The sequence below is a fragment of the Gavialis gangeticus genome, unplaced genomic scaffold (genome assembly GCF_001723915.1).
Source record: "Gavialis gangeticus isolate Ggan-Ray unplaced genomic scaffold, GavGan_comp1, whole genome shotgun sequence".
NCBI lineage: Eukaryota > Metazoa > Chordata > Crocodylia > Gavialidae > Gavialis > Gavialis gangeticus.
In genome coordinates this window covers 13,446,249-13,460,722 of record NW_017728994.1, presented here as the reverse complement: position 1 = coordinate 13,460,722, position 14,474 = coordinate 13,446,249, and the positions used below count along the sequence as shown (strand labels likewise).

The following is a 14,474-nucleotide window of genomic DNA, read 5'->3' as shown; positions in this document are numbered from 1 at the left end:
TCCACACCTTTGCCTGTGGCTGCCCTCCCCTGCCCCTGCTGGATCTGCAAGAATACTTTTCCCCGCTGAATGGCCTTGTTCTTTTCCATAATTAGGTTATTCATTCAACTAAATTTCTCTTGCTTTGAAACTATTTCTGATAACTTTTCTTTGCCCCAAGTTTAAAGTCCTCCCACATTCCCTTAAGTGCCTCTTTTACATACAGAGTTAAACATAAGACATTGCTTTATCTAGTATTAACTTAGGCTGCACTTGCTTCTGTCCCAGATTTGAAGAAGAGTACTTTGTGCCTGGCAGTTTGTTCAACATCTCTCCTAACTATACTGTTGGTCTAATAAAAGATACCACAAAAACCCTTTGCTTTGCATATTTCCTAGAACTTCAAAGCTATAACCATGTTCCAACTCAGAACTCTACTGTAATTCTTAACTTGCCAAGGCCAAAATGAAAGTCATCCTTAGCTTTGAAAACATGAAGTATCACTGAGGAAGGAGTGGAAATTGATTCGGATTCCCAAAAGGCCAGGCTTCTAATCCAGTTTTGTTGCCTTTCCTTTTTGCTTTTTTGTTTTGTTTTGTTTGTGATGTTAGATCTATTTGAGACTATTCAGAACACCATAAATATAGAAGAAAACAGCAATTTATAATGGTTGCCACAGTGGGCTTCATATACTTGTTTATAAGGCTAATTATTGCCAGTGGGGATTATGCCAGGTAGGATGCTAATGGTGTATAGTTTCCTTTTGCTTATACTATTATCATTAATAAAATATTTCTAGTAAAAATTTCTCATTTGGCAGAATGATTAATTAATTTTAGCAACATGCTGTACACTCCTGATACTATCTGCAAATATCTATATTTCCATTTTCCCCATTGTTAATAGCACTGAACAAATATTGTCTCAGGTTTTCTGTGAAGGTTTGCTCAGTCTTTCTAAGAAATGCTTCTACTCAACATTTGTACTTGCTACCTGAAAACTTCTGGAGCCAATCCTAAGATGCCAAGTTAACAGTCATTTTAGGAGTTTCCTATTAAAACATCTGCCTGGGACCAAAATAAAATTTAGGAATGTCCCTTTTAAGTGAAGGATCGAAATGCTACTGGCATAATTAAAGAAAGAAGAATCAAAGGGGAAAGTGGAACTAACAGTAAAATCAAAAGATATTTTAAAAATACATCTTTGACCAATGGTCTGTTCCTGCAGTGAATGAAGAGTTTAGCCACTAGCTTCTATCATGATCAAGCCCTAAATCCTGACTCCTAGATCTTAGTCAGACAAAGCCCTCATTCCTTTTGTTCTCTAAGAGATGCCCACCTCAGGTTGGATTTTCAGAGATGTTAAGCACCTGCAGCTCTCATTGTCTTCTTACAGAACTGTCTGCTGCACAAATCTGAAATTCAAGCCTCCCAGCAAACAGTAGATAAACACTTGGACATCCCATTTAGTTTGATGGGTGTTTCTCTTGTGAGCATACTGGGTGCATCTACATGTGCACTTTAATGTGCATCAGCCTACCTATCTTAATGCACATTAAGCATCACTTAAAAACCATGGGCACCTATACACATGATGGACCTCTGCTCCAACAAGTGCTAATTAGCACACGTCACAGCAGATTTGATTAATCTAGTCTGCAGTGTCTGCTGGAACGTGCTAATTAGCATGCTCCAGCAGCCTCTTCATCATGAGTATTCAGCATCCTCGCATTTCAAAATGGCGGTGAGGATGCTTTAAAGCTCATTTGATGAGCTTTAGTTAAAGCACTCCCACCACCATTTTGAAGTGCGGGACGCTGAATACATGTGATGCTGTGGGCGCTTTAATTAGAGTGGCTCTCAGAACTTTCTGAGTATTCTCAGAGTAGCTCCAATTAAAGTGCCCCTCCCCTTCACCCTCGAGCACAAGTATAGACACCCCATGCTCTTCAGTTAATGTGCATTAAGGTAGGCTAATGCATATTTTCCCAGTACCTCACAATGGGGGTACTAGATTTAATGCACATTAATTAAAGTGTGATAATGCACATACAGACACACCCACTGAGGGTGTAATCTTGTGAGATGCTGAAATGAACAGGAGCTATTGGAGCCCAGAACCCAACAATATTTGACCTAAGTTTCTTATGTGCAGGGGCCCTGAGATTACACCATGAATATGACAGGATATTCAAAGGTTCCTTTGGAATACAGTGCATTAAGCACTTGGTTCTGTTCCCATTTAAATAAATAAAACTGTCACTGATTTAAAAGTTGCAGCATTATTTTCTTATGTTAGAAACATATGCTGGGCAAACTGGTGGAAGAATCAAGATATAAGAAATAACCACATACCTGTGGCCCTCCAATAACAAAACGCCCACTGGGCTGAAGGTGATAAACAGTTTTCTCATCCAAGTATTTGGCAGGAACTACAGCTGAAATCACACGGTCCTTCAGAGCTTTCTGCATAGTCTCCAGTGAAATGCCTTCATCATGCTGCACAGATATCACAATGGTGTGAACACGGACTGGGATCACGGCTCCTTTTTCCTGGACATACTGAACAGTGACCTGAAATAGAACCAAGGGGGAAACAAGAAATGATTGTATGATGAATTGCCATTCTATACCAGATACTGGGCCTTAATACATAAGGAACAGGTAGCTGCTTACCTGGAGTTGGGGGGGCCTCCTAGGGCTACAGCAGTGGACAATCCAGGCACATGAAGCCTGGCCAGCAGCTACAGCATGTCTCTGGCCAGCCAGACTGATTTTGGGTGGCTCATGCTGCAGCCACATGCACCGCACCACTTTTTGGGGGGCAGTTTTGGAGATCCCATTGTCAAAAAAAATGCTACACTGCAAATTAGCAACATGGTGAACATGTGCACATGTGGTTTGCAGTGCCATAGGTGGGTTTGTGGCGCCGCAAACCACACTTGTGCACTCCTGGGAACATGCCCATGGTCGTGACTCAGGCTAAAAAAGCTATGCACAAAAGGAGTATTTTACCCTTTTGCATCATTCACTCCCTAGCAAAACCCTTTATTTAGGTGGAGATTTTCAAAAGGAGCCTAAGTAGGTTCTTAGTACCATTGAAACTAAAATCCTTAGGCTCCTTTGAAAATTTCAGTCCTAAAATTTACAGGCAAAAACAAAGCCTTAAGATTTCCTAACCCTAAACACCTGGGTCTTTGTACACCAGAGATAAATATTCCTCCACTGCTATACAATACCTTGTCTCAGATATCTAGGTGCATGCAAACAGTTTTATGTTACACCCAAGAGATTATACCATGAGCAGAGGATCTACTTTATGTGCTACCAGAAAGATGAGATAATACAATAGGCTAGGTTCTGTAAGTCCTAGGCAATTCACACAAAGCAGGGGCGGGCAATTATTTCGGGCGGAGGGCCGCTTACTGAGTTTTGTCAAGCCATCAAGGGCCACATGACAGGCAGCCGGGGGCAGATAAATATTAATTTTCTAAATTTTTTAGCCGCCCTGCTAGCCAGATAGAATGGTCTGGCAGGCTGCATCTGACCTACAAGCCACATTTTGCCCACCCCTGACATGAAGTGACATTCTGAATAAAACAGACCGTTAATAATCATTATTTGAGGAGGAGAGAAAGTGTAAAAGATAATTGTAGTCAATCAGATAGATAAATTAATGGCTATTACCTGCCCACAAGTGATCAAGGCTTGAAAACATTCTTCCACAAACTACTCCTGTATTCAGGAAAGAAAAAAACTGAAGTGAAAGCAATGCTTACCTGTGTTTTAGAGTCAGGTCTCAGCCAAGGGAGTTCACCACTGCGCCTCATCTCTGCTAACTTGGCATTCAGTTTGTGAGCAAGGATAATTGTTAGAGGCATACATTCTTCTGTCTCATCTGTTGCATAACCAAACATCAAACCCTATTATGGCAGAGGAAAATATATATTTCAGCCAGTGATTATAGTAGTACAATAGTGGCTGGAAACCACAAGATTCCATTGGATACAAAAAGGAAACAAGGCATTTGATCAACCTTTTCTTATCATCCGTGTTACAGACAAACCTTAGAAGGCTTTAACTAAATCAAGAACTCATAAACACATCATTTGGAATAGTCTCTACTGTCAACGTTTTCAATTTCTGGCCAAACAGTTTTTAGTTTTTTGGCTAACAAGTATTTGATAAAAAGCCAAAATCTTCTCCAAAAATGGCACTTTTTGTGAAAATTTCTGTTTTATCAAAAAACATTTTCAATGGAAAATTTTCAGTCAGCCCTAGAACTATCTCTGGACAACATGATCTATCTTAAGGTAAAAATAGAAATAAAATATTGAGAAATATTTAAGGGTCAATTTGGTTCCTTTCTCAGGCAGAATTCTTCTATGAGTAAGGTGTCTTGGTTAAGGTTTGAGAGATGGTTTAGAATGAACGTAATGAAGTTTTTTGTCTGAGCAGACCAGAGAAAGAATGCATAGTGACATTTCCTTGGTGTTATCACTCCTCCTCGAGGTATGGCTACATGAACAAGTTACTGTGAGATAAATTAAGGTTTGAATTCATAGTGTGTCTGTTATTCCATGGCAACATGCATGTACTAGCCACACTCACAGGCATTTCATTACAGGTGATATATGTAATTTGAGTAGTGCAGAGAAGAAGCAGTGTCCAGAGATTAAGGCACCTTCCTAGGATTTCGAAGAACTTCAATCAATCCTATTCTGGTACAGAACTGTGTAACTCTGGGCAAGTCACTTAGTCTCAGCACCTCAAGTCCCCATCTGTGGGAATGCGGAAAATGATACAGACGAGGAAATTGGCACTTCACTACTTCATAGGATGTTGTGAGGCTAAATACATTAAAGACTATGATGTGCTTAGATATTGTAGGGATGGAGGCTATATAAGTGCTTAAGATATTTAGATACACTGGCATTTAGTAGAAAACTTGTTCTCCTGTGGTGATAAAAATGAAATTGTTAATTTAACCCTCCTGGGGATTTTCAGTAATATTACATTGCTTCCAAGGTTCTATGATAGCTCTATTTTATGATTCTCAACAACATTACCATAAACTAGATAGTACAGCTAATGAGAACAACTGTAAATGTTAACTACACAATCACACTGGCTTCAGTATGAGTTTTTATACTAGTGCTGATGTCTTGGGGATACACCGTAATTATCTACATATGCTATTCAGCTCACAGAAGTACACTTGGACAGTCTTAATTATGTGGAACACCTACTATAATAAAACATGCCTCTGCCTCTGGGAAATAAATGAGAATTACAAATGTTCTGGCACAATTGGATTCAATTAACAAACACTCCCATCTTGCTTAAGCTTGGAGCACCTTTCTGCAACGTAAAAATCTCATGAGGCATGCAAAAAGGTTGATGTCCCATATAACTGTATGTGTTTTATTTATTTGATCTTATGGGGCAAATCCTGCTGCCCATATATCCATCTTATAAATCTACATCTACTCAAACAGAAATGTGAAGCATATCCAAAAATGCCAACTTTCCCAAGTGCTAAAATACTAATCATCCTAGCTCCCCCAACTTCCCACACCAGCTGAGGGTTGACTCCTAGATCTGCAGCATGGACCAAATTTAACCTTGATACAGTGTTAAAGCTGGAGCAGTTCTGATGCATTTGAATACTTCTCATCTCATTCACACATACTATTTGGAATGTAACAGCTGTTGCCCTTTTGAAAGCCTTGCTAAATGTATGTGTGTCCACACCCAGAGATTAATTTGATGGTATGTAACCAAGGTAGGCAAACAAATGTATGTTCTGTCATATGTCAGGTTAGGATAAAATTGTGCAAATTCTCATGAACTGCGACCATACTGATTTTGATTTAGAAAATATTATAAAAATGTTATGAAGTAGAGTATCAGCAAATACTATACTTACTCTCTCCCCATTACTTTTTCAGAAGATTTTTTTCCCATTATCAAAGGATAACATGGTCAGTGCAACTAACAGATTTTCGAGTTTATTAGCACCTCGTTTATTGAACTGACATTTGCAATGGTTCTCCCCTCCCCATTGTTTGTTTTTTTTTAATGTGAATGACTTGTGATTACCTGATCTCCAGCACCAACATCTTCTTCATTCCTGTGTAGATGAACACCCTGGGCAATATCAGGTGACTGTTGTTCCAGTGCCACCAGAACATTACAAGTTTTGTAGTCAAAGCCTATTTAGAAGATAATGCTGTAGTGAAGTAGTTCTCCTGAACAGCCATGCAGAGCAACATGGAACCATAAACTAGACATCCCAGTACTAAGGAAAAATACCTTCAAAATTCATAATCATCCTGGTATTTGCTGCTTAAATTTTATGTCAGTGCTACATTTCAAATACAGCATTTTTATCTGCACATAACATAACAGCAAATTTTCATCCTTCTAGCTCTTTGGCACAGGCTATAGCTGAAATGGTCATAGAAAATGATGCAAACATCATGAAAAATAAGAAATCAAAAGAAAGAAAATACAAGACCCCAGTTTTTACTACTCCAGCAAGCCAGAAAGGTTCTATTTCCAAGGTCGATATGCTCAAAGAACTATCACTAGGGATAATGATATGAAATTAAGAATAAAAGATACTTTACCCTATCAAATGAGTTTCTTAGCAATGCCTCCTGTTAGGCAACAGTTTCCTCACAAGAAAAATGACAGATGTTCCATCACTTGAGACATTTGAAACGGAACAGGATAAAACGCTCAAGAACCATCCCAGACAGAAGGTAAGGCAGGGAACCTTGGAGACTAACTGCTTCGAAGAGCATGAGCTTTCATTCCTGTATTGACTGGAATACAGAAAAGATACTCTAGATGTTTTCCACCTTTGATTCATTTGATTTGGGAAACATCAATCCAGGTTTAGTGACAGAGGAATTAGGTTGCTGACGCTCTTCCCCCTGCTGTTAAATTTGTGTTCCTGAGAATATCTAGCAATAAAGCAACTCCTAAAGAACAGTGGGATGGACTTACTGTTTTGGGACAAACAGTGATACTACTGAACTATAGGGCTGTGCAAAATTTCACCAGGTGTTACATTTCCAAGCTGTTTCTATGTGTTTTGAGCTTGAAACAGTGAAATCAAAATGAAACAAAAGCCTTCAAAACAGCTTCAAAATGAAACAAGGGCATTCAAATGTTTCAAAAGTTTTGAAACATTTCAAGTTTCGAAGCTGGGCTTACTTGGCTTGAGCGCAGCTCCCAGACAACAGCAGCAGCCTCCTGTGATTTGGCACAGATTCAGAGGCCACCCCTGCACCCCTGGGATGGCTTCGGGGCTCTGCTAGACGACAGGAGGCTGGTCCTGCCTCCTCGGATGAGGGCCCCGCACTCCTGGGAGAAGACCCACAGAGCCCCACAGCCCTCCCAGGGGTGTGGGCAAGCCCCCAATCTGCCTGCCAGATCACAGGAGGCTGGTTCTGCTGCCTGGGGCCAGCAGCAGCACCAATCTTCCCAGCAAGAGGTGTGGGTTGTGCCTAGCACCGGTCCCAGGTGGCAGCCTCCTGCGATCCGGCAGGCAGATCAGGGGCCTGCACCCCCAGGAGGGCTGCGGGGGTCTGCTGGACTCCTTCTGGGGATGCAGGCCCCCGATTTTCCTGCCAGATCACAGGAGGCTGCTGCTGCTGCTGCCTGGGACCGGTGCTGGGCACAGCCCACACCCCTCGCCAGGAAGATTGGTGCTGCCGCTGGCCCCAGGCTGCAGAACCAGCCACCAACCCCCAACCGGCCCACCCAACCCCCTGGGAAGGCTGTGAGGGCTCTGCCAGACTCCTCCTGCAGGTGTGGGCCTCTGATCTGCCTGCTGGATCACAGAAGAGTGCTGCTGCTGCCTGGGACCAGCGCTGGGCACAAACCCACACCCAGCGCTGGGAAGATTGGTGATGCTGCTGGCCCTGAGCAACAGAACCAGCCTCCTGTGATCTGGCAGGCAGATCGGGGGCCCACCCACACTCCCAGGAGGGCTGCATGGCTCTGGTCTCCTCCCAGGGTTGCAGGCCCCCAATCTGCCTGCCAGATCACAGGAAGCTGCTCCTGCTCCGCAGCTCCTGCTTGTCAACACCTTGAGGCACAGTTTCCCAGAAACTGCTACACCTATCTCCTTGAAACTTGGCAGGCATCATGCCCTCCAAAGGAGCTACCAGCCTTGCAAGTTTCATCCAAATTAGCCAAGAAATGACAAAGTTATAGGCAGTTTTGTCCTTCCCCATTATAGCCTATAGGCAAAACACTGAAACAGCATTGAAACAGTGACACAGTTTCCACAAAACAAAATGGAACAGTGCTTTCAAAATGAAATGGAACTTGAAACAAAACACAGTTCCACTGAAACGTCAAAATGGAAATCGAAGCAGAACGGTGCTGTTTTGCACAGCCCTACCAAACAGCATTTGTTATGCATTGTACTTTCCTCGAAACAGCTGTTGTCCTCTTGCAGCTGTGAACTTTGATCTCCTGTTTTCCATACCTTCCTGGAAAAACTGTGGGAATCAGTGGGAGTTCCCCACATGTAGGGAAAACAGATTCAAGATCTGCTGTGCAAGTTGGAAAGTAGAATTTTGCCTTCAAAGGACAAACAAACAGGTAAAAATAAGCCAAGGACTTGAAGAACATTGTAGCAGAATTTTCCATCTCCTTTCTCCAGGTCTGTAGAAAGTAATTTGTTTTTCCTTCTTCTCCTCCTCTCACAGAAGTTCAACTACTAAATTACTGACAGTTGCTTATCAATGTGAGGATCAAACAACTGTATTTCAAACATGCACAGTCCATCATGTGTCCACTAGAGGAACACAGTACCCTCTTTGCTTTTACGGAGGCTACAATAGAAAAGGAATATTACAAGGGGAAAATCAGTATTTCCAGTTTTTGTTCTTTTTAGCTTTTCTCCTTTTGTTGTTTGTGTATGACAAGTTTTTTTACAAGGTGCAGTGCATCTTTCTCCTACTTCTAAAAACTGTCACAAGAAAAGCAATTTCTAAGTTGCTGGACTTTGCAGCATATTCTTACAGCATTGTTGTTCAGGTTACAGTGGAAATAATGAACAGATGTTCTCTTACAACATTTTCCCAGCATACTCTCACTGGAAATATTGCAGTAACTATATAGGAGCTCAGCCAAAAGGCAAACTTCATCATAACTGTAAAAGATTTACCTTGTACAAATTAACTGCTAAGTCTACAGCAATTGTGTACAGGAAGCTGAAATTTGTCTCAGATATAAAACATTCTGTTTTTTCATTGCTAATGCAATATGCAATTCTATAAATCTGACTTGGATTGTAACTGACTTAGAAAAGGGTCTTATCTTTTTGGTCTGTTTTTTTTTCATTAAGTACCTAGTAGTAAGGACAGATGTGTTCCCCCAGTGAAAGTAAAAAGGGGCTGGGGTTGTGCAGGCACTAAGGCACATGGTTGACAGTCCATAGCAGAAGCACTCACAGCACAGCCCTGTCAGATTCCAACAAGTCTGCAAATTCTGCTAAAATACTTTGTCACAAGGACATGAAAAAGGGAAGTAGAAATAAATAAGAATAAAATTAAATGAATTACCCAAATCTCCTCTGTTCATTCCATGTCACAAATATTTACTTGGCCACTAAGTAATATCCAAGTTTCAGTGAGTTTGAAAAATAGACTCTAATATGTAAATTAATAGTTAATCCTACATTGGCAACATGCTTCAATTCAAAATATATCCCAGCTCCCCTTTTTGCCATAAGTTTCAACCATGAAGTAAATAGTTTCTCCACTTCAGAAAAAGATGGCAGTATGTTTCTCTTATGGTAGTACCAAAAGAAGATAAACAATTTCACTGGGCTTGCAAGAACATAAATATGCACAGGGAGACAGATTTATCTTGTAGTTACCTCCTATTCAGCATGTTATGTCACCCAGAAATCAGATTCTTGAGTTTTTCTACAAACCTTTAGCTGAATCATCATAGCCGATGTGCCTAATTGTATCTCGCACTACTCGCTGATAATCCACTACAGCAAGAGATGTGATCTCCCCACACAGCAGCACCATTCCTGTCTTACATACTGTCTCTACAGGCAAAAGAAAGATTAAAAGAAAACAGAATTAGGATTGGTTGGATAACTCAGTATGCTATTACAAATAACTCTGCTTCTAATAATACTGAACTGAAGAACCCTACTGAACACAAGCAATGTAGGTATTTGTACTCAGGTCTCCATAGGGTTAGCACGTTACATGTATGAATCCCTTTGTCCTCACTACGCCACTGTGAAGTAGAGAATCAATGGTATTTACAGATAGAAAAACTGAGGCCCAGAGAGATTCAGTAACCTACCTGATGTCACAACGTACAAATTAACTAAGATTCCTGAGTCCTATTCCAGTGCTTTTACCACAAGAGCATCCTCTTTGTTTAAGGAGTAAATTTAGGCCAAATAAACTCTACCAATGACCAACCAATTCACAAATGTACCTCCATTTGAAGAGGGAGTTACTGGGAACATCTACATGAGACATTTACTGCAGAGTAGACTCGCAGTAAACATGTGTGGGCCTATTACGCCATACGAAACTAAACTCCACAGCAGGATAGTATTTTTATTTACAAGTACTAGCCTGCTGCGAGCGTGCTCCACACTGGAGCACCCTTGTGCCCCAAGCAGCCCCTCCATAGCACATTGAGAAAGATTTGGGCAGCCCGGGGCTGCAGGCTGACCCCCCAAACTGCTGCAGTCCCAGGTGCACTTTCAAACAGCATGCCCAGGAGCAACAAACTCTGGAGCAATAAGTGCCAGAGTTTATTGCTGCAAATTAAGTGCATGTGTAGATGTGCCCACTGAAACCAAAAGTTGTTTTTGTAGTGAATCAAAAGACCTATGAAACACCTTCATTTCAAGAAGAATCCTTACGCAGTTAGGAATAAAACTGGAGCTAGCAATGAAAAATAAAAAATCTATATAAATCCAAGGAACTGCACTTTTTTAGAGGTAGCCAAGGGTTCTTTGGATGATCCACTATATTAGAATTCTATTCTCTTTTCCCTAAGAATACTAATTACATTTATGATGACACCATTGGTTTGATTGATCTAGGCTCACTCTTTAGAGAAACCTGACCTATTTCTGATCATTGAACACAATGGACTTTCAGTGCTTCTTTGAGAAACAAAGTAGTGACACTATATTATTGTTTGTTTTGAACTTCCTTGTTTTGCTATATATAGATTCTAAACACTGTAATTAGAGTTAGGAATGAACTAGCATGTGATAACATCAAACTCTTATGTAACTATATTACAAAGGGGAAATGGCAGTTTGGCGATTGTATGCACTCATTTAAGTGGAAAAAAGAAAATATATGTATCCTTACCACAAGCAACCTTGGCATTTGGATCTTGTTTGAGATGGGCATCTAGCACAGCATCGCTGATCTGATCACAGATCTTATCTGGAAAGGAACAAAATTGTTTGTCTAAAGGCAAGTTGCTATAGAAAATGTCCCTGAATTAGAGGGGCTGGATTCTTGCTCTTCTGCAAATATACATGGGCCCACTGTAATACCTATGCTAAAGCAGATTTTAAAAAACTGTATTAAATGTTCTCTGGACAAAGATCAGATGCAGTTTGGTATACCTAATTTCAAATTAACACTGGCTGTAGACAGATGAAACCATTATTGTGCTCTAAGAAGCTTACGTGAAACTTACCGCTTGTGGGTACGTACCATCACTGTTTTGTATGTTGACTCATATTCTTCAGGAAATTAAGCTACATAGGAGCAACTTACATTGAAATGAAATCACTCTCAGGCTAGAGACAGAAATTACATATAAACTAGTGATCAGAAACTGGTTTAAACCTGTAGCAGAACATAAGTTCAGTGCACATAAACCAGTTTCAAAACGGCTGAAAATGGCTTAAGATAAACCTGGTTGAATGTAGTATCAGACTTAACTGATTTGGGTCAAACCAGTTTATGCAACATCTGCCGCACACCCCTTCCTTAAGTTAAACCAGTGTCCCCCAGCATCCTAGATGCTGTGCAGCCCTGGGCTGGGCCAGGCTGGGCTGTCTGCTCTAGAGAACAGGGCTGGCTCTGCCCCTCTGCTCCCTAGCCAGAGCCTCAGCCGAGACTGCAAGCATAACAGGGTCTGCCTTGCTTCCCCCTACCCCAACCCCTCTGCTGCTTGCTGCTAAAGCAGAGATCCCACCCTCACTCCCTCCCATCTCCCACAGCACAGACCCCAGCCCCACGGACCCTAGGCATGTGGTATGCTAGCTAATGCTGAGAGGTATCTGTGCATATGTGTCTCCAATTTCACTAGGACAGGCAAACAGAACAGTGTCCACTTAGGGTTTTTTGGAGCTAATCAACTGGTCAGCCGGTAATGTCCCTCCATTCCTTCCTTGGAAAAAGCTGTTTAAATACAGTTTAAACCAATGAGAAAGGCATTTGTTTTGTTGATGGGCTGATAAACGTTGTGTTATCAATTCCCTGCTGGTTCCCATGCCTATCAGGTTTGCAGACAGTATGAAGAAGCGCGTAGAAAAAGATTGAAAAGCTCAGTATCATCAACAGATGCATGCACTGCACACCCCCTACTTTGCCTCAGAGTGCTAGCTGGAGGCTGGGTGCTGGCAACATTCCCACCCCTTGAGCAGTGCATGGGGAAAAGCCTGGGACAGTGCAGCCACAGCGGGACTTTACACCCCTCCCTAATCAGAGCATCCTACCTGGACCTGGCTGCACCCCCACCCCCAGTTCAGAACTATTGAAGGGAATGGAGAGCTGCTCTAGTGCCCCTGACTTCTAGCCTGAGCCACTGCAGGCATGTGCCTGCTTTTCCTCACCCCAGAGGGAATGGCTGTCAGTTGTAAACTGATTCAATCAACTAACCTGCAAAGATTGAATCAATTCAGGCTCAGGCTTTTTGAAAGTCTGTCCCTAGACTCAATTACTGTAGTTTAGCTTTCACTTGCTGCAGTATACAGCAGATTCATGGAACTGTAGCAACTGAAGAGCCTAAAAGGGGGGGTGTACCCTTCTTTTTCAACCAGTATAATTCCTTTGTATATCTGTACCAATCCTATACAACTTTATCTGTTTGTTTTTCACTTATTTGTAAAAAATACCAAGGATATGCAACATTCCTTCCACTGATGAAACAATATTAAATCACTGAAGAGTTGGGGTCCTGGGAAACAGAACTGAAGACAGCGCACAACAAGTGCAAGTGCTGCTTACAGAAAACCTACCTACAAGAAATGGTGGGCATCAGCAACACAGGTACATAATCTGCAGGGCCCAGCCTGCAGAATGCTGAGCTGCTGATTGGGGAATTAGTAGTACTTAGCCACTGTGACCAGGTGACCAGGTCAAATGACCAGCAGGGGAGAGGCTGACCTGCATATAGACCAGGGGCAGGCAAAATATGGCCCAGGGGCTGGATCTGGCTTACCAGGCCATTCTATCTGGCCCACAGGACCCCCAAAAAATTTAGAAAATGAATATTTATCTGCTCCTGGCTGCCTGTCAAAGCTGACAAAAGACAGGGGCAGTAGGACTCAGGGGAAGCCACTGGCAGGATCAAGCAGCTGCAGAAGTAAGGCCTGGGGTCCTGCCCACCCTTTCTCCCAGCCAGAAGCCCTGTGTGGAGCAAAGGGTACTGGCCTGGGCCCTGGGGCTGTTCCTGACTCCCTGCACCTGGAAATTCAGATAAGAAGGGGGGGGGGAAGGGGCAGGGAAGAATTGCAGCCAATCACCCCAGTCCTCAGGGTTGGGCTGAGCTAGCTGCTGCAGTCCTGGGGCTGCAGCTGGGAGCCATGTGGTACCCAAGTAGGTGGTGGGAGGGGGATCGAGAGGAGCAGTGGCAGCCACAGACAAGAAAGCACTGAAAGCAGCAGCAGGCGGGGGCAAGGGGCAACGAACAGGCATGCAGAGCACAGCAGCAGCTGGGCAGGAGTGCGGGATCCACACCGGTGCGCCAGGGCCACCAGGGGCCCAGAGCAGGGTGGCAGAAGCACAGGGCTAGGCTGGCAGGGCTCTATGGAACTGGCCCAGCTCCCCCCTCTCTGGTGCAGCCCAGCCCAGCTCCATGGAGTCCCTGCTGGCCTGCATCCCATGCTCGTGCCACCCTGCTCTGGGCCTCTCCGGTGCTGGCCCTGGCGCACCACATGAGCCCGTACTCCCTGCCAGCTGTTGTTACACTCCATGCACCTGATCACTGCCACCCCCCCACCTGCCACATACATTTGCCTGCCGCTGCCATCGTACCCCTCCACTTCCTGCTGGTTGCTTTGGTACCACATGGTTCCCAGCTGCAGTGCCGAGCCACAGGACGCAGCAGAAGCTGGCCTGGCCCCTGTGATTTTTGGCTGGCCCCATGCGGAGCCTGCCTGGCCAGTCTAGCTCCTGCTGTGTCCTGCGTTCTTGGTCATGTAGCTGGGATGTGAAGCCAGAGCAGTGAGTGGGGGGGGGGGGG

The 14,474-nt window shown here is 43.2% G+C and overlaps 1 protein-coding gene across 1 annotated transcript in view; it reads right to left on the bottom strand.

The window, feature by feature from the left end:
* MAT1A (methionine adenosyltransferase 1A) overlaps positions 1-14,474 on the bottom strand; it is a 41,371-nt gene that overhangs the window by 9,675 nt on the left and 17,222 nt on the right. Inside the window, exons 2-6 of the mRNA XM_019502307.1 lie at positions 11,363-11,440; positions 9,940-10,062; positions 6,081-6,193; positions 3,758-3,901; positions 2,334-2,552 (exon numbers count right to left, since the gene is read on the bottom strand). Of these exons, the coding sequence (XP_019357852.1) occupies positions 2,334-2,552; positions 3,758-3,901; positions 6,081-6,193; positions 9,940-10,062; positions 11,363-11,440 (677 nt within the window). The remainder of the gene's footprint in view (positions 1-2,333; positions 2,553-3,757; positions 3,902-6,080; positions 6,194-9,939; positions 10,063-11,362; positions 11,441-14,474) is intronic.